The sequence below is a fragment of the Pyrus communis genome, chromosome 9, assembly GCF_041283825.1.
Source record: "Pyrus communis isolate YQ-2024b chromosome 9, ASM4128382v1, whole genome shotgun sequence".
In the NCBI taxonomy this organism is placed as follows: Eukaryota; Viridiplantae; Streptophyta; class Magnoliopsida; order Rosales; family Rosaceae; genus Pyrus; species Pyrus communis.
In genome coordinates, this window is record NC_142573.1 from 10307784 (window position 1) to 10328445 (window position 20662).

At 37.9% G+C, this 20662-nt stretch overlaps 1 protein-coding gene and 2 long non-coding RNA genes across 4 annotated transcripts; 1 reads left to right on the plus strand and 2 right to left on the minus strand.

Annotated features, from left to right (window-relative positions):
• Positions 1–1099: 1099 nt before the first annotated feature.
• LOC148694221 (uncharacterized) lies at positions 1100–4486 on the minus strand. Its single transcript, XR_015966906.1, has 3 exons — positions 2650–4486; positions 1564–1908; positions 1100–1464 (listed from the first exon to the last, which is right to left on the minus strand). It is a non-coding gene; the product is annotated as an uncharacterized LOC148694221 (long non-coding RNA).
• Positions 4487–7525: 3039 nt separating this feature from the next.
• On the minus strand, positions 7526–10419 carry LOC148694222 (uncharacterized). Of its 2 annotated transcripts, XR_015966378.1 has the most exons (3): positions 9954–10419; positions 9578–9853; positions 7526–9452 (listed from the first exon to the last, which is right to left on the minus strand). It is a non-coding gene; the product is annotated as an uncharacterized LOC148694222 (long non-coding RNA). The 2 variants fall into 2 exon arrangements; XR_015966377.1 differs by having other exon boundaries at positions 7526–9853.
• A 1669-nt stretch (positions 10420–12088) lies between these two features.
• Positions 12089–19710, plus strand: LOC137709053 (cycloartenol synthase-like). Its single transcript, XM_088699768.1, has 18 exons — positions 12089–12530; positions 14181–14366; positions 14600–14689; positions 14830–15024; positions 15113–15197; positions 15404–15570; positions 15936–16124; positions 16285–16398; positions 16517–16639; positions 16721–16843; positions 16910–17008; positions 17385–17441; positions 17540–17586; positions 17681–17824; positions 17924–18101; positions 18283–18363; positions 18570–18653; positions 19451–19710. The coding sequence occupies exons 1-18, from the start codon at positions 12315–12317 to the stop codon at positions 19562–19564; spliced, it is 2292 nt and encodes a 763-aa protein (XP_088555894.1). The 5' UTR covers positions 12089–12314; the 3' UTR covers positions 19565–19710.
• Positions 19711–20662: the final 952 nt, after the last annotated feature.

The following is a 20662-nucleotide window of genomic DNA, read 5'->3' on the forward strand; positions in this document are numbered from 1 at the left end:
TGAAGACTAATATAAGAATTAAGATCCATGCAAGTACGTCGAATGCACCTCATCTGCAATCCAGGCATTCGCTTTGTTTAGGAAGTTATACCCCGGCCACAGGAAGAAACAGACTGAGAATTTCCTCACGACTGCAGCAGCATACATCGATCAAAGGCATATAAAACCTCGATGGATCATGGTACATGTGCCTAAATGAAACATTTTTCTATTTAGAGGAATAAAGCTAAAATGTCAATCGTATTAATTCACAGGTATGGAAACTGGGGGATCTGCTTCATGCATGAAACTTGGTTTGCAATTAAAGGGTTAGAGGAAGCTGGCAGGACTTATTACAATTGTGAGGCGGTACGCAAAAGTGTTGAATTTTTACTTAACATGCAGACGGATGATATTGGTTGGGGAGAGAGCTACACCTCTTGTACAAGCAAGGCCCTGTTCTCCAATGTATTCATAGACACAACATTCTTGTTAACTACATTGAGAAGGAATCAAAGAACAATAAAAGGATGAAAGAAAATGAAGAACTAGAGAGAAACTTTAGGGAGAGAAATGAAAGTTCTGTATAATTGAGGAAAATGACAACTAATTAGATTTGTAAGTTGAAGTACATTGTATACTAAACAATACAAGCGTACTTAACCATAAGTAACTAATTAACCAACTAACAAACATTCTAACAACTTTGGTTGATGTGGCATTGAGTACATAGTAACCAATAATCCAGAGACACCTGTCTTCAATTTATCTTTAACCATTGATGGGATAATTAGAAATTTCTCACTTCAAATGGACAGGTTAGTACATGAGTGTTTACACATTTAGGTATGTGCCAGCCACTTCCACAGTTATGCTTTCTATACTTTTCTTTCCCAAGTGGTCTATTTACAAACTTATCTTTCTCGTTTGTTAATATGAACTAGAATTTGGTTATATATTTAACCACTGCCTATTTCCGACGGCGTTTCAATGGGAGGGAATCAAGTTGGAGAGCAGAAAGTACTAACATGTAGTAGATTTGCAAGGAAAACTCATAGTCATTTAATTTGTATGACATGTGACTTTTGGAAATGCATGATACATGTGTGTATAACTAACATATAAATATAGATTTGCATAGATTATTCGTTCTTTAGCGGTTACAAGTTCGTCAACTCTACAGATTCAAAAGAAAAAAGGAAAAAAAATGTGTACCAACTAGAACAGGTTTTATTGGTCTTGGCTGTTTTGGCAAGTCCCATAAATTTCCTTTTGCTTGTGTTCCAACGCTCAAGCGATCTTTTTGGTAGGCAATCAATAAACCGAGAGCCCACAAATGGGAAGATATTTCTGTATGCTGCATAGTGCAACATAGTATTCCTAATAAAAACTCCCATCAGTTCCTGTTGTGGGAAATCACCGTCATCCAATTGACCATTCATTGACACCAGAGCAGCACGGTGAATATAAATTGGATCTCTAAGCCTATAACAAAGAAAAAAAAAATCATTCAGAAATTTACTTTTGGAGGGAATTGTGAACTAAAACAGAAAGCCTCTGAAATGTTTTAAGTCATGTACTGACCTGTCGGCCTTAAATCAGACCCATTAATCCGACCGCAGTTTGGACCAAACTTGTACCGTCTTGAGCTGTATATTTCTGAAGAGATGGAACAAGTGAAATATTATCGTTTTGGTTTCGTTACTATTAAATTTGATTGGTACGGTGTAGTGCTCTCCCCAACCACCATCTGCCCTTCGCGTTTTGAGCAAAAATTCGACACCTTTGTGCACTGCCTCACAGTTGTATGTCCTGCCAGCAGCCTCCAGCCCTTTGATTGCGAACAAGGTACCATATGCGAAGCAGATTCTCCAATTTCCATACCATGAGCCATCAGGGTATTGTATGTCTTCAATGTAGTCGGCAGCCCTTGTGATGAAATTGTTGAAGAGTTGACTTTTTGTAATTAATTAGTTATCTATTTGGGTTCTTATAATCAGGATGTAATTAGAAAGGTGTTATTTGATGTTTCTTTCCTTGTAAATTAATCTTGAACATTATATATTTTCCTCCTTAGTGAAAAGAATAATATCAGAAAATTAAACCCCAAGATAAGCCCTAACTAGCATGGTATCAGAGTAGAGATCCTAGGATTTTTGCTCTGCACGTTCCCTCCAGCAAACTCGGCCATCCCACGGAGAACCTACCACCACTCCACAGTGGAAACAACCCCATCCTAACCGACTCTACTCCTATACTAAACACTACAACCCTAAACACTCCTACCCTAATTGACCCTATCATGAATCCTATATCACCTTTACCACAAGTTGTTACACAGATTGTCCACCATGATTCTTCTACTGCTTCGATTGGCTTCAAACTCAATGGTGACAATTATGGAGTTTGGTCTCAAATTGTTGAGATGTTCGTTGCTGGAAAAGACAAGTTGGGCTACTTATTTGGGAGTAATCCCCAGCCACCAACCAACGATCCGTCCTTCACCAAATGGCGTACGGAGAATGCCATTGTGAAGGGTTGGCTCATCAATTCTATGGAACCCAATTTGATTGGGTATTTTCTTCGACTACCGACGACAAAGGAAGTATGGGACGCAGTTGCTCGCACATATTATGACGGCTCCGATATATCTCAAGTCTATGATCTTACCTGCAAGGCCTCTCGCATGAGGCAAGACAAACGACCGGTGGAGACATACTATAGTGATCTTCAATCTTTGTGGCAAGAGATTGATTTGTAAGACATATTCTGAAAACACAACAATAAGACATTAGGATCACAAATAAATCAAATAAATATAAAGTTGATACGAAGTTATGAACTAATTATATTGAACTTATCTGTAGAATTCGGAAGACATGGTTATGAAGATGAAGCCATTGATGAACTCTGGGTTGTCTTCTCCGTCCAATACTTCAATAATATCTATCTGCTATATGAATAGGGTTGAGCATATCTGAGAGATTAAGAGTATGGAAGCAGGGACTTAACCATAGTATTTATCTCATTAGGGTTTAAACACAGCCGACCTATTATTAGTTGTGAAAATGAAACCCTATCACTTAAATGATTGAGTTCTACCTTGATTCTATATCTTTGTGGCGAAACCTATTAGATTTCTTTGAGGTCAATTGCAAAGGTTAAGACTCCATAATCCTTATTTGACTAGGACTATTAGATTACTTATGTCGTTAACAACTCGATAAACAAGTGGCTTACAACATAAGTAATCCAATACATAATTCATTGTCATTCATAACTTTACATGATTATCGTCGACCCAATCCGTTGAAGTGCGGTATCGATATTGAAATTTATAATAAAATAGTTCAAACGGATCGTGTGTACACTTTGCTTGCAAGATTGGACGAGATGTTTGATAAAATTCGTAGTGATATCCTACGAATTAAGCCCCTTCCTTCCGTCAAACAAACTTTTGCCTATGTTCGCCGGGAAGGAATGCGACATGTTGTTATGAATACCGGAGGACAGCTGCCAAGTGGGACAACAATGGTGGCTCGGCCTATAGCACGAGCCACAGCTTCACCTCGTCCCTGTGCCCCCGAAAAGCCACTTGCACCGAGCCCAGGACTGCAACCCCATGCTACTGCCCCAAGCCCAGCACAGGGCTCGCTCTTTGCTGCTAAGACGGCCTCACGGCCCACCATGGGTCACCGCTCTCCTCGTCCCAAACCACCCGTACCAGTTGGTGGTTGTACTTACTGCAGTAGTAAAAAGCATGGCCGTGATAATTGTTTTCAATTGCACAGCTATCCTGACTGGTAGGAACCATTAAAGCTTCAAAACCAACAAGAACGAGACGAGCAAGCCAATCTTGCCACCTCCATATCCTAACTATCTTTGATATCTTAGGATGATCCTTCTCCTATTTTGAGTTCTTCCAACATGTCTCCAGAGTCCTCAGGTAACTGTGGTTATGCTTTTAATATGAATAGTGATGATACTCAGTACGAATGAATCATTGACTTTGGTGCCACATACCATATGACTTATGATCCCACTGATTTGGCACGTGATACCGTTCCACTTTAACGTAATATTAGTAATGCTAATGGTGCCACCTCATCGGTAACTGGCGCTGGCACTGTGCGCCTCACGCCCACTCTTTCTTTGCCTCATACATTACTTGTACCCTCATTAAAGCATAAATTGATGTCTCTTGGCCAAACCACTGAACAATTGAACTGTTGTGTGCTAATGTATCCAAAGTTTTGTCTTATTCAGGATATTCTCATGAAAGAGATAATTGGTCAGTACTAAGAGGGGGGATCTCTATTTTGTGGATGATGTCAGTACAAGATGGGTCAATCTTACCTAAGGAGCTGTTGATCACAAGCAGTGTCAGATATGGTTATGGCATCACCGTTTGGGTCATCCATCTTTCAGTTATGTGCAGCATATGTTTCCAGATTTATTTGTTGGATGTTTGGTTTCAGACTTTAAATGTGACACTTGCATAATGGTCAAGAGTCAATGTGTTTCTTATCTGTTGAATTATAATAAAAGTGTTATTCCTTTTGGTTTTGTTCATTCAGATGTTTGGAGACCATCTTTGATTACTACTTTATCTGGTATTAGGTGGTTTGTAACTTTCATAGATGATTGCACACAGATGACATGGTCATATCTTCTTAAGCATAAAAGTGATGTTTTTTCGACTTTTAAGACCTTCCACACCATGGTTCAGACACAGTTTTCTACTAAAATCCGAATTTTGCGTTCTGATAATGGCGGTGAATATGTTAATAATGATTTTTTACATTATTAAACTAATCACGAAATTCTTCATGAAACTACCTATCATTAAGCTCCTCAACAGAATGGGGTGGCTGAGCATAAAAATCGCCATATCTTAGAAACGGCTCGCTCACTTTTGATTGGGGCGCATGTTCCCCATTCCTCTTGGGATGTTGTTCTTCAGATTGCCACTTATCTTATCAATCGCCTGCCATCCAAAGTCTTGGATTTTCTTACACCCTTACATGTCCTTGCTACATTCGTGCATCTACCGTTTGTGTTGGTACTTCCACCTCGAGTTTTTAGATGTGTTGCATTTGTTCATCTTCATAAAAATCAATGAATGGAACTTGACCCATGTGCTCTCTATTGTATTTTCATAGGGTACAGACTCCATCAGAAAAGGTACCATTGCTACCACCCTCCTTCACATCGATTGTGTGTTACTATGAATATTACTTTTTCGGAGTCACCTAATGTGTCCTGTACGGCTCTAAACTTGTACACGAGTCAGATCCACCTAATGTGGTCTGTACGACAGGCTAGGTGTAATTAAGTAAGCTTAAGTGCTACGATCACATGAAGGCTAGGCCCTGGCCACGGGCAGAGCACTAACACAGGGGTGTAGGACAATGAGCTCTACATGTATCAACTCATAACCAACTACCATGCAACCATACCATCAATATGTACTCACCTGAACTTACCTGGGCCTCCGCTGCATCATGCAATATTATGCAAAGCTATACTAATGCATATGCTAAAGCGTAAAGCAAATATGACATGGCATTTTAAACGAAATTCCATTTACATAGTTTCTGGGAAACATGTGTGTGTGTGTGTGTGTACAGAAAACCAAAAGCCCACTTACCTGGAGTCTATGCTACAACTCCCTAGTACGAATATCGAGGCGTCACGAACGATCGCCACCTAGAACAAATATTCATTCACGTCTCAGAATTCTTATCAATAAAATAGGTAACTTACATAAAACACATCCCTAAGGACGTTCTAGAATGATTTGAAACCCATTGACCAAAAGTCAACTATCAGTCAAAGATCGATTGTAGGGTCTATAACCCTACATAACTTGATCAGGAAGACCCGCATCTCAGATTTCCGATCAATAACTTACAAAGATCCACATTATGCTTCTAAAACATCATACTAAATTTTCACTACAATCCATGGTTGGATCTCCGCCAATTGCAAATTCAAGTGCCGGTTAATGTTTTATTTTATGAACTTACAAATCCAATTCGGGAAGATCCGTACGTCGGATTCCCAATCCGTAAGTTTCTATTGTCCTCAAATATTACGCACTATAATGTATTAAAGTTTGGTGACAATCCAATGGTCGGATCGTCGATGTATATAATTATCAAGTAACGCACCTTAATCAAACTAGATTCACAATAAGCAAATCACATCATATGGATATCAATTTTGAGATCAAGATATCAATTTAGCATAAAATAGCATCGGCGGCCCACTAGCCACGCGCCACCGCTAGTGGCGATCGGCCGCCTCGACTCGCCGGAAAACTCAACTATTTCTAAAAATTCTCAAACTTCATAGAAATAAAGATCTCAGTGAGTTGACCAACTTTCATACCTGTGACTAAGGCCAATTTGGCCGGGAAAAGTCTCAATTTCTCTAAAATCCGTCGGAACCCTAGAATTTGGGTGTCCACAATTCGACCTCCATACCTGCTCCGACGCCTCCTCCAATGTTTGGGCTTTGTTTCTGAGGTTGAGGGAAGCCTATTGGTGGTGGAATGGGTTGAGTTAGCTTTACTATTTGCGAATCGCCGCCGTACACCCATAAGCTCCACCGTCGATTTTTCCCCAAAACTAGCACCAAATTCCCCCTAATTTTGGGTGGAAATGGAAGGGGGAAGGCTAGAGAGTCGTTTCCAGGTGGTGATTTGCCTTAATTCACCTTGAAATGCCATGAATGGCGTCGGGTTTGCAAGCCCCGTCAGGTCAGGTCACACAAACTGGGTAGGGACCCGTGATCCCGTGTCTCTCTCTTCTCTCCCTGCCCCTTCTTTGTTCCCTTTCCTATTCGTCCACTCCTCTCCTCTCCCCTCTCCTTATTGGTCGATTTCTCTTCGTCCTTCTTCCTTTATCTCCTTTTCTTTTTATCCCAACCGTACATCTCTCTCCCTTCTCTTCATCCTTGATCCCAGCCACACACATGGCTCCATCTGATGGTTCCAGAAAATCTGGAATCTTCTAGCAAGGTCAAAATTACAAAAATATCCCTAGTTTTGAACGTTAATATCTCTTTCGTTATAACTCCAAATTACATTATGTTTGTGCCCATGCGTTCGTTGCGACGAGTACTATGAGGATATGCCAAGAAAACGAGTCTGACATGAAATGACAAGGCAATCAACAACAGTCAACATCTTTGCCTCGAAGGGCATTTTTGTAAATTCACTTATTAAAATTATATAAACCGTAAAAATTGGGAACGGGTCGTTACAAATAATCTACATAAATTTTATTTTAAAAAATGTTACTGAAAACAAAAAATTAGGCTAAAATCATTATTTAATCATCACAGGCTAAAATTTTAAGCCACAAGAGCTAGAGGCGAAAAACAGTTTCTGACTTATGGCTTAAAATTTTTTGGCTTAAATTTTTAAGGTTTATCCCAAGGGTTGGAGATGGTCTTATGTTACCTAGAAAAAAAAAAAAAAAAAAAACTTAACAGGGTCTTTTTTTTTTTTTTTAATATTGTATAGTTGTTATTCACAGCTTTTGTTTTTTTTTATATATAACGATATATGTATATTAAAAAAGTGAAAAATAAATTAATTGTAAACTCATCATTTATGAAGTTCAACCTCATTGTGTCATTTATAGAATATTAGAATTATGTGAGAAGACAGACGAATACTTGCTTAGACATGCTATTTCCTACAAAGGCCAAACAATAGTCGGCCAAATACTTGGTCAGAAAAAGTTTGGCTGGCTGTGTCAACTTACCAGTGTGCCCTCTGAGCCATGACTATTTTTCTTCGTAATTGTTGCCATTGTTTTATATGTTGGCCCCACTAATCCTACTTAACTCTTTCTTTTGGTTGATAACAGGGCATACAATGCAAAAGAAAACAAAAACTATATAAGAATGTTACGAGGCCAAGCGATTAATAGTGGACAATAAAGAAATTTTTTCTCAAAAAGGATGAATTCCAAATTGTAATATAAACAGAAACGAGGAAAGTAATCATCAACAAAATTCGTTTTCCGACAAATATATATGCCAAATTTTACAAAACTAACTCCAGTGAAAAAGAACACGACAAATAATACTCTCATAATAATTTTACGACAAATATCTATGCCAAATTTTACAAAACTAACTCCAATGGATAAGATCACGACAAATAATACTCCCATAATAAATTAAAAATAATTACATGTAATAGCTCATAATAAATTGAAACATACATTACAAAACTTTGATAAAAAAATTTGATGACGTTAATGTAAATGATGCATATATCTAACCAACATCTAATAAGAAAAACGTATTACTTGGCACAACACGTAAATATCCCTTATTATATCAGATGGTACGCTAATACCGTACAAAAATTTAATCTTTCTAACATTTTTCATATTGACACACCCCGACCTAGGAAGGTCGAAGCATGATGGCCATCATTGTGAGGTAACGTAACCATAAGGGTTAGTGATGTGAAAAAGTGAATAAATTTAAAACTAATTTGAACTAATTATACTAATTAGTGAAAGAGTGCACAATCGTGGGAATAACCCACTACAATTATTCAGAGTTTAAAAGACAGTACGACTACCAAAGAGTAGTCAAAGCAGCTAAAGTACACTTATTACACAACGGTGATAGGTTCGTACGTCTAAACCGAAGATATGTTAGAACTACCAAAGGTTCCTCGAGTGCCACGAAGAAATCAGTTATCTAGGTCCTGGAGGGGCAAAAAACAAAGTTAAGTGGGTCAGCAAAACAACGGTCGTACCAAAACCTTTATTTTTGAACATACTAACCCCTCGTCGTAAAACAAGTATAGTTTCCTTAAAGCATACTACGTAAGTATGTAAACAATAATACAACAGCATTTATAACCAAAACTATGCCAAGTCATGATATATCAAATGCCATGGTAATATAATCATGTGATAAACAAATATAATCAAGGCTCATCAATTTACGCTAGCACACAAGTCAGAGTTTCATAATGCAACCTGTAAAACAAGACTGGTTGTAATCAATACGCTCTAGTACTACGATCATGTGAAGACTGGCGTCGAGGCGCGGTCACATACGAGTCAAAATTGCCTAATGCAATATGTACAACAGGACTGGCTCCTAACTTGGATCCAAGGCGAGCGAATGGTGCAGATGTGAACATACACGTGAAGGACTGGCCCTAGCCTTGGTAACATCGAGGTGAAGCAGATGAGCATGTACAAATATGTATGAATGTCATGACAGTAATATCCCAACCATATAACAGCATTTATCACAATTTATATCACAATAATGAATACTTGGCATTATAAGCGTAAAATTGAAGTAACTACGCATTTAGGAAAACTAAAAATATGTGTAGGTATAAAATAAACTGCCCACTCACAAGTACGTTGCCGAGTCGTAGCCCCCGAGCCTAGCTTGACCCCGTAAGTCCTCAGGATACATTTCCCCTATATGTGAAATAACTCTAATAGAATTAATTAAAGCACATATACAGAAACTTAAATAAAACCCCTATAGTTTGCTCAAACCTAGGGTTTAAATACATTAAATCGATTTATTCGACGTCACGGACCTACACAAATTTTCAAATAAATTTTTGGACCCCACACGCACCAGCCAAGTCACGGCTAGATGAGCCCCCACGCGCAGGCACGTGCCGTTAATATGACTGACGCCGTTAGGAATATTCCGTTAAAAGCTTAACAGAGATTAACGACGTTACCTAACGCCGTTAGAATATTCCATCAATTTTGATGTAATATTCCCTGTCTTCTCTGGCGAGCTCTGTCGTCCGTTCCCGTCCTCCACCCCCAGCACTGCCGTCTGCAACCCAAATCTCGCCGGTTTGCTGGAAAATTTTCAAACTTGCATAACTTCTTCATTTCTCAACCATTTTCGACCTACTTTATATGGATTTGAATCTTATAAAGAGTAGAATCGTGTTATACCTCTTTGGAGTCCAAAAAGTGGACATAGGTGGTCGAAAATCACCTCGAAAGTTCCGGCCAAAAGTGAACTCCTCAAAACTCAATTGTTTCGACATCCAAGCTCCTTCAAAATTGTCCTAGAGGTCTCAGGAAGTTGTGGGAAAGCTTCCTCGAACTTCAAAATTCCTTAACTTGGCCTGAAAATTGATGAACTCAAACTCACTGAGTTTGGACATTCCGAGTTCGACGTCCAAAACTATGTCAAACTAAGGTTGGTTGGTATGGTTGAGTTCGTGAAGATGAGATGAACGTAATGTTGAGGTTTTTAAGCTCAATCTATGAGCTTTGGGATTGTTCATGGCAGTTGCAGAGGAAAAGAGCTTCTGGAGAGAGAGAAAAGGAAAAGAGAAAGAGTGAGATATTTTCTTGTTTTTCTGATTGGGTGCCGTGTAAAGGGAAAGGATAGATTGATGAGAGATTTGAGGGAGTTGATTGATGAGTGAAGAAAAAGGAGAGAGGGCATGGGTGGATTTAAAGAATACAAGGGATATGGTTTCAGGTTTTCTATAGTAAAAAGAAATCAAAATCTATCCGTAATAGTGTTTCTACATTGATAAAAATTCACGTACACTCATAACAGTGTGTACAAATTAATTACGAAAGTGAGAAAATAAATTGAGACAGAAATAATCACGTCCACGTCACTTGCCTCTAAGGGCATAATAGTCAATTCACATACTCGGGGAAAAATTACATAAAAAATTAAGGACAAGTCGTCACACATATTATATACAATAATGTCTCGATAATATATGGTTGTGATTGGTGGTGACCCTAGTTTTGAAATAAATTGGTTATGGTGGGCAAGGACAATGTAGATCAATAAGCATTTATGTAGTGACTAGTGGCTATGCTAGACTTTGTTAGCGATAATGATCCAACTATGGATGAGAATTGTGTGCATTTATCATTATCCATTTACACTAGTAGTTGTTAGAAGTTAGATCTGATTAATTTAATGCAAATTATGCAACAAGAACCAATTTTCCATTCAATTCAACAAAACAGTCAAACTACTAGTATGTTATTTATACAACAATATTCTTTTGAGTAAATTGTAACAATAGTCCCTCAACTTTAATTAAATTGGAGCAATGGTCCCTCAACTAAAAATCTATTACCATTGGTCCCTCAATTCATCAAAATGTGTAGCTATGATCCTTTTTGTTAACTTCGTCAGAATTTTGTCAAAATGAATTATATTGGAATGACCATTGCTACAATTTGGTTAAAGTTGAGGAACCATTTCTCCAGTTTGATTAAAGTTGATGGACCATTGGTAATGGATCTTTAGTTGAGGGATTCTAGCTGCACGTTTTGATGAGTTGAGAGATCAATGGTAATGAATTTTTAGTTAAGAGACTATTGCTCTAATTGAGTTAAAGTTGAAAGATTATTGTTACAATTTACTCTATTCTTTTAGGGGAGGCGAATTCTCGTGATGATGTGAAAAAATATCTCATACAAGAAATTTGTCAAAAGATTTCTAAGGAGTTGGTTTAATGGACCTTAACTTCCTTCGATTTTAACATTTTTTACAAGAAGCGACAACAAAATTCCATTAACGGACTATAACAGTTACAAGGTTACCACATGAGTGTATTTTCCAGTTAAATTTAATGATCTGGAGATAATTCGTACAAACAAGCATAAATAGTAATCGTCAAATAACTAACATAAGCACATACACTACCGGCACTAGCACAAGCACCAATGGTATAGATTTACATGAACTTTAATGAAAAGTTTCCGGTACTATTCACTTTAACGAAAAACCACATTTTTACACTAAAAAGTCAATTTTGGTACTATTCACTTTACCCTTTATTTTATCTTTATCGTTAAAACTTAAAATTTTCAAGCCATTTTTCATTAGTTTTCCTTAGATTTACCCTCAAAAAAATAACAGATCAACTTAAGTATAATTAATTGAGTACACTTTTTATGTCGAAGTCTAAAATAGTATTTAACTATATATTAGAATAATACGGATATTTTTTTTGTATAAATGCACGATTATTGTCTATTGACGTGCTCACATGGCCAGCAAAATTATGTTTTTTTGTATAAATGCACGATTATTCAGCACAAGTGTTGTGCCAAGTGGCAACTTTCAAATGCCCAATTCCAAGTTTCTTTCTTTCCACTCAGAACCCAATTCCAAGTTGAAGAAACAGAGTCTTTCTTTCAAACTGAAAGTTCAATGATCAATTTCTCCAATTAACACAAAACCCATAAAAAAAAGATTCAAACTTTCTTTGGCATTGATTGGCAAATTTGCAAGAACTCATTAGTTCTGAAGAATTAAAAGAGAAGTAAAAAATGTGGAAGCTGAAGGTAGGGGCAGAGACAGTAGGAGGAGAAAGTGGCGGTCAGTGGCTGAAGAGTGTGAACAACCACTTGGGCCGCCAAGTGTGGGAGTTCCACCCAGAGATTGGAACCCCAGAAGAGCTTCAGCAAATTGAAGATGCCCGCAAGGCTTTCTGGAACAATCGTTTCGAAAGGCAGCACAACTCTGACCTCCTCATGAGAATTCAGGTTCTTTTTCACCTGGGTTTTGCTTTTTTTTTTTTTTTTTTTTTTTCTCATTTCATTCTCTAGAAATTGAATATACTGCATATGGCTGGGAAAAGGGTATTTATTTATTTAGTGAAATTTGTATGTAATCTGTTCAAATTATCGTTGTGGTGTTCTGGATCATCGAATTATGTATAAAATCAGTAGAACTGCTGAATTTGATAATGCTGTTGAACAAGATGGTCAGGTTTTTCACACTGCATTGTAGGCTTTCTTGTGTAGTATTAGGCATTGTAAGTTTGAATGACGTTTTTCTTTCGAGGGATATGTGTTTCGGGTACCGTGTTCTCCAAGTGAACTGTTGGAGTGCTTTTGTATAAAACTTATAGCTGCCGGTGTGTTTTATCCATCCTTGCAATTAGTCTCCTAAATTGTGCCTAATTTGTTAATCGCCTGCCAATGTGAGCAAATAATTTTAGTTAGTTTAGGCCAAATCATATGAGCTCTGAGTAAGGATGGGCAACGGTTATGACGGACGGGTAACTGAGGTTATTTAGTCATAACCGTTTATGCTCATACCCGCATAACCGTTTACCGGTTGGGTAATTGAATAAACGGTTATACTCATACCTATAACTGTTTATAAATGGTTAACGATACCTATATAACCGTGTACCCATTTAACCATAACCGTTTACCCGTTTTTGAACCCGTTTATCATTTTTTTACCCATTTACCCCTTTTTCACCCTCTACATGTTTTTTTTTAACATCTTGAAAATTACAAAAGAAAAATTTGTCATAATTTTTGTTTTCTGACAATTAAACACTGTTATAGTCTCTGTCTTTGAAAGATAATTTGGATAGGTATTATGCAAGGAATCAGAAGAGGGCGACAGAAGCGAGACAAGGCAAAGTTGCTTGGAAGAGCTGTATTAAACCCGAAATACCTTTTAACATTTTATTTACTGCTTCAGTGTATATGTATAATATATAGTTTACTGCTTCAGTATCATGTATGCCTTCTAATTTTATATATGCCTATGTTATGTATAATGCTTCAGTATCATGTATGCCTTCTAATTATATATATATATATATATATATATATATATATATATATATATTATAATATTCAGTCGGTTCGGGATTACCGAACACTTTTAAAGATGAAGCCAAATCGCAAGCTGAAATTTTCGGGATCAGTTCGGAGATGAGAGAGATGGCAGCAAGGAGGGAGAGATGAGCGGGGGACGAGGCGTTTGAGACTCTAAGTTTGGCGAAGAAATTGAAAATTTAGGGTTTTTAATTATTATTTTTTTTTTAAATTTTACATATATTAAATTAAATGGGTAAATGGATATCCGTTATAACCGCGAGTAATAACCATAACCGATGGATACCCGTTATAACCGTGGGTAATACCCATAACCGCCCATTTAAATTTCATGGATAAACGGTTATGGGTATAACCGTTTGTTCATCTAAAGAGTTACCTATAACCATAACTGTAAACTTTAAATGGACGGATAGCCGCGGCTATCCAAACCCATGGGTATTTTGCCCATCTCTAGTTTTGAGGTTAGTATTTGGGTTGTTTAATTACCCATGTTTTGTAACCCTACTTTCCTTTTTTAAATGAATGTGTTTTGTTCTTATTTCTGAAATGTAGTTTGCAAAGGAGAATCCATGTGCCGCTAATCTACCGCAACTCAAAGTTAAAGATCAAGAAGGGGTGAAGGAAGAGGCAGTGGCAACCACTTTACGAACGGCTCTCCGTTTTTATTCAACAATCCAGGCGCATGACGGTCATTGGGCTGGGGATTGTGGGGGTCCCATGTTTCTGCTCCCTGGTTTGGTAAGGGAGAAAACTAGTAATCACTATGTGTTTCCATCAATGCTTGTACCCTAAACACGGAAAACATAGATATCATGGTTAAATCTGAGAAATAAGTTTGACATTCCAAAAGATGGCTGCATGTCGTTTTGGAACTTCACATCCTTTCTTCTTACTGAAATGATTAAATTCTTTATTATTTGGTCCAGTTGGTAATTGTTGGGTGACTAAGTATTCCTCATCAATTGCAACAGGTCATTACACTTTCAATTACTGGAGCTCTAAATGCTGTGTTATCCAAAGAGCATCAACGTGAGATGTGCAGATATCTTTATAATCATCAGGCAAGAATGGTTTCTCATGAAATGATAGTTTTTCATTTTGTATTTTATTAAGAACGCTTTCCTTTCCATATAGAATTTCAGGTTACTTTCTCTCTGTTTGATAATACGATAAGAAATTTACGGATGAATTGTGTTTGCAGAATGAAGATGGGGGATGGGGTCTGCATATCGAGGGGCCAAGTACCATGTTTGGTACTGCACTAAATTATGTTACTTTGAGGTTGCTTGGCGAAGGTGCGGATGATGGACAAGTCGCAATCGAACTTGCACGGAAATGGATATTAGACCATGGTGGTGTGACTGCAATTACTTCTTGGGGAAAAATGTGGCTTTCAGTATGAACTCTATGTTTATCTTGTTGGATTGTTCCCACGGTGTAGTCATTCAGAAATATTAGTTGACATGCATCTCTGATGATGATAGGTACTTGGGGCATATGAATGGTCTGGGAATAATCCACTGCCGCCTGAATTATGGCTATGTCCTTACTCTCTGCCATTTCATCCAGGTCTCTCATCATTATTGGACATTTCATTTCGATGCTTTAAGTTCATTCTAGGCAGGATAAGAGAAATTCAAACCTCCTTTCATTAAAAATTTTGATTAAATAACAGAGGTCTTACTAGCATTAATATGTCCATAGACTTGTCCATGCTGTTAACTGCCTAACTTCTAATCTTTACGGTTTATGAATTTCAAATTTTACACTTACAGGAAGAATGTGGTGTCATTGCCGAATGGTGTATTTGCCTATGTCGTATTTGTATGGGAAAAGGTTTGTTGGACCTATCACACCCACAATCCGGTCATTGAGGAAGGAGCTTTATACAGTCCCCTATCATGAAGTTGACTGGAATAAAGCTCGCAATCTATGTGCAAAGGTTGGTAAGAAACATCTGTGCTTTCAATATACTCTGCTTCCTCCACCTACCCTGCGAAAAGATCCCATGTCTGTGAGTTTAATGAACATTCTCATCTTTCATAGGGTTAGTCACAGACTCACAGGTGAAATATATGATAGCTATTTGTGATAGTACAATTTTGATTTTAGGGTCCTAGACATGGTTAATTGTTGGACTCCTTTCCTATAACTCTCCAAATACAATAAAACATGTTTTCCCAGCATCTATGTATATGTGCGCATGCATTTTTCCACCGAATTTTAGTTGTACAGGTAAATCTATTAATGACAATTCACTTGCATATGTTTTTGATGCTTACATGGGATGCTTTATACAATTTCTAGGAAGATCTATACCATCCACGCCCAATGGTACAAGATGTCTTGTGGGGGTCTCTTCACTATGTTTATGAACCTGTTTTCACACGTTGGCCTGCAAAAGAATTGAGGGAGAGTGCTTTGAAGACTGTAATGCAGCATATTCATTATGAAGATGAAAATACTCGGTACATATGCATAGCGCCTGTTAACAAGGTATGCATGCAGAATATATTTTATGCATATCATCATCTGCCAATAGATCTCATACATATTTTGCCATTGGAATTGCGCTTTTGACATGTATTTTTGGCTTACAGATTGATTCGGTAAGTAGTTGTGTGATTCTTGATTGTCTATTTCCTAAACGATGTAGGTGTTAAATATGCTTTGTTGTTGGGCGGAGGATCCAAACTCAGAGGCATTCAAATTGCATCTCCCGAGAATCCCTGATTATTTGTGGATTGCTGAAGATGGCATGAAAATGCAGGTCAGTTATAGCATTAAATTGTTTCAAACAGATTTTAAGTTCCTCCCTATCTCTTTCCACACTCCCTCTTTCTTACCTGATTGTTTCTAATTTAATGTTAGTTTTCCATTTACTGCAGGGCAACAATGGAAGTCAAGCATGGGATACTTCCTTTGCCATTCAAGCGATTATATCAACTAACCTGGTTGAAGAATATGGACCTACTTTAAGAAAAGCGCATCAGTTTATCAAAGATTCCCAGGTTTTCATGGGCAGAAAATCGAACTGTATCATTCAACATATATGATAATTATCATTGCTCAACTAATACTTTGATTTGAAGGTCTTGGAAGATTGTCCTGGAGATCTGGATTATTGGTATCGTCACATTTCAAAAGGTGCTTGGCCATTCTCAACAGCAGATCATGGGTGGCCTGTCTCTGACTGCACAGCTGAAGGACTGAAGGTAGCTTGAACACTCAACATTTCACATGCAGACATTACTTTTCTTAATATTTTTTTCTTTGTGCAGGCTGCCTTATTACTATCAAAACTTCCAACAGAAACAGTTGGTGAATCATTGGATATGAAGCGATTTTATGATGCTGTAAATGTTATCCTTTCCTTACAGGTAATCACTGGCTATACGGGAATTGAATCTGACCAGACATAATGTGGCAACCCATATTCTTTATGATAATCTATATTTTCAAGAGAACCCTCCTTGTCTCTCGTCATATATGAAATGAAAAATATATCCCTGCTTAATTGACCATTTTATTATGTAATCTGTAAACTACGGTAGTTATGAGAATATAAAAGAAAGACTGTACATGCAAGTATTTCTGTATGATATGCACACATGCATGTTTAGTTCTGTCAAGCATGTCATGATTCTTAATCAGCAGCTCAAGTCTAAATTTGTTGACAGAATATTTACATGTTCCTGCTTTTTTGTTTTACAATTATTTAACTAATTCCTTAAATCTTTGGGTTCTGCACCGCAGAATGACGATGGTGGTTTTGCCACTTATGAACTAACTAGATCGTATCAGTGGTTAGAGGTAAGTATCATTTATGAGCTTTTTTTATTTCGTTTTCTTCCTTCTATATGGATGATGATGAGATCATATGCATATGATTATTTGTATTCTATTTTCAGCTAATCAACCCTGCCGAAACTTTTGGTGACATCGTCATTGATTATCCGTACGATTTCTGTACACTACCTTTAGAATTCTGTACATTTTATTCTATATCATGGAAAATGCCTGAAGTCATCTTGATTGGAACGGGGATGCAGATATGTTGAATGCACCTCAGCAGCAATTCAAGCACTTGCATTGTTCAAAAGGTTATGTCCTGGGCATAGGAGTGATGAAATAGAAAACTGCATTGCTCGTGCTGCAAAGTTCATTGAAACAATACAAGCAGCAGATGGATCTTGGTTTGTTTTTTCTTTCAATTAAAAATACATGCATACATATACGGGACATTTCAATGCGTGGTCTGGGTGTATGATGGCTCTATGTTTTTGGTTGTATAGGTATGGTTCCTGGGGAGTATGCTTCACCTATGCTGGCTGGTTTGGAATAAAGGGGTTGGTTGCTGCGGGAAGGACATACGAAGACTGCTCAAGCATCCGTAAAGCATGCGACTTTTTGTTATCCAAAGAGCTTCCTTCAGGTGGATGGGGAGAAAGCTATCTATCATGTCAGAACAAGGTTAATGATTCCTCAAATTTGAAATATACTTCATTGTCTTTCATAGGCCCGGAGCTTACTTTATTCCTCTATTATGACAAATCCTTCACTCAATTCTTGGTTTTCATTTGCATACACATTTGGCAAAATGTATGATCTACTTTCGACTTGCATAACTTAATGCCGACTGTTTGTGTGTCAGGTGTATACAAATCTCAAGGACAATAGGCCACATATAGTTCAAACTGCATGGGCTATGTTGGCCCTTATTGGTGCTTGGCAGGTACAACAAATTCATCACTCATTCTCCTTTCCATGTTATTTATCAAATTCATCCTTCTCCCATGGATACCGAATTTGGTGTAAATTAGAATTTAGAGGATTATTCATTTGCAGAATTTTTGGAACCTTTTTACGAATAACCGTTTGACATCCATATGTTGCTCACTTTAATACCTGTATTTCTTGTTATGTTCTCCTCCTTGAAAGGCTAAGAGAGACCCAACTCCGTTGCATCGGGCAGCTAGAGTACTAATCAATTCTCAAATGAAAAATGGAGATTTCCCTCAGAAGGTAAATTGGCAACTCTTTCCATAATGTTTCACACAAGAGTCTTTAAACCCTCTTGACCGTGCAATCTACAATTACAAGCTAACATGGTTTTTTCTGTCTTCATAGAAATCCATTTGGTTTGGTTTGATTACAGACATGCTAACTGCAATTTTCAAAACATCTTGCCAATGTAGAAGAAAACTGTACAGAGAGAAATGCAGGTGTAAAGACCTTTAGTACTTTTCTAGGCTGCAGAGAGTAATTAAACCTTATAAATATATGTATAGCTTTTGGAGCAAGTAATATAAGTAATTAGTGTTATTCAAATAGGCAAATTGAACAATCTTAAGTGTTGAGCATATAAATCCCACATCGGGGAAATGAGGGACCTTGCATCTTATAAGTAAGTGGGTTACTCCTCCTGTTTCCAATTGATTTTATGGTGGAACCTCAACTTTATTCATGCTATCAACGTAGGTTGTCCATGTGTGAAGATCTACGGGCACACGTGCTCCACGTCACACGATTTGTGTTGTCCATGTGTTAAGCTTGAAAGTTCGCCACACATGAGGGATGTGTTGAGAGTACGTATTAATCACACATCGAGGACAAAAGGGACTTTGAATGTGCTTATAAATTGTTGGGCTACTTTTCTTATTACCAATTGGTTTTACAGTAGAACCTCCACTTTCTTCATTGAGTATATATGTACCGGAAGCCAAGATCTTAGAGAGTAAATCTCATGCAGGAAGTTTGTAACTATGATTACCACTTACGAAGGCTATATGACCTCAATAACGTTTACACTTCCCATACAGGAGATCACTGGTGTCTTCAACAAGAACTGTATGATCAGCTATTCAGCCTACCGAAACATTTTTCCCATTTGGGCGCTTGGAGAATATCGTTGCCAAGTATTGGAGGCTCTCTGAATGATGTCTGTTTATTGTTCAACGCTTAACACTCTGGATAATGAACTGTTGTTTTTAAACCTGTATGAGAGCTCCTTAAATTCAGCTCAAAACAATGTAATTCAATTGCTAACATATTTCATAATCTTATTGTTATTAATTTCCCACTGGCTCGGGTGTTCACACCACCACCTTCCTTGTCTTTGTCGTTCCCGGCTCCGTTGCCTGTGGTATGTAATTTCCCACTGGCTTCCTTTGTTTTGTGGTTTAGATCTTTGTTGTGGCTGTTAGTGGATGTTGAAGATTTCTTATTTTCCGATTTTGGGGCTTGGAGTGACTTGATCTCTGGCGTCTCCTGGAGGTGTTGGTTCGTGCTGGGTTGGAGGCTGCTCGGTTGGAGGTGCTCCGAAGGCGGCTGGGATGGTAGGCTGCTAGTATATATTTGTAATATTGTGTTATCAAATCATTGAATTACAATTCTATATGGTATTGCTAGTTTTAGGTCCCCTTTTCCTAGTACAACCCTAGCCTCCTTCCTCTTTCTTCCCAATTTGCCGTCCCCTCTAAGTTAATATTCCCCAAATCGTTTTTCCATTGCCGTGCCTACCTACTCCCTATTCAGGCTACATTGTAAGTTAATTACAATTCTCCATGCACTTTGAATCCGGGCTTTTAAGCTTTTGTCCGTTTCGGATTGCAAGTTCACCTTACATGGTCATAGCCACCAACCCCACATGTTCGAAATGGCGCTAGGTCACGAAGATTGAGTGCGGGTTTAAGATGCCACTAGCCGAGGAACTCGTCATGCAGCAATGCAGCTCCGGCAAGGCATGACCTTGTTTACTGTGGCGTTCTGCCGCTTCTCCCCTCAGCTCCCGTTAGAGCTTCTCATGCCGAGTCCACAGAAGAGAGCATACAGTTTGCAGTTGAATTTGCAAAGGCAAAGGGACTCTGCAAGCTTGGAGACGCAGTCGTGGCTTTGCACGGCGCTAACTCTGATATGATCAAGATTTGTTTGTGATATGAAGGAGATCCGTTCGAAGTTTAGGTTGAAATTTACCTTTGATTTGCAACATCCAATTTTGGCCTTACTGTTTTGTTTTAGGGTTTAATTTGAGG

What these genes read in the sequence shown, in the direction of transcription:
- LOC137709053 (XM_088699768.1), top strand. Translation starts at nt 12,315, where the DNA reads ATGTGGAAGCTGAAGGTAGGGGCAGAGACAGTAGGAGGAGAAAGTGGC. An exon ending in ATGTTATCCTTTCCTTACAG is followed by an intron (nt 17,009 to 17,384) that starts GTAATCACTGGC and finishes TCTGCACCGCAG; the next exon opens with AATGACGATGGTGGTTTTGC. An exon ending in GATCGTATCAGTGGTTAGAG is followed by an intron (nt 17,442 to 17,539) that starts GTAAGTATCATT and finishes TTCTATTTTCAG; the next exon opens with CTAATCAACCCTGCCGAAAC.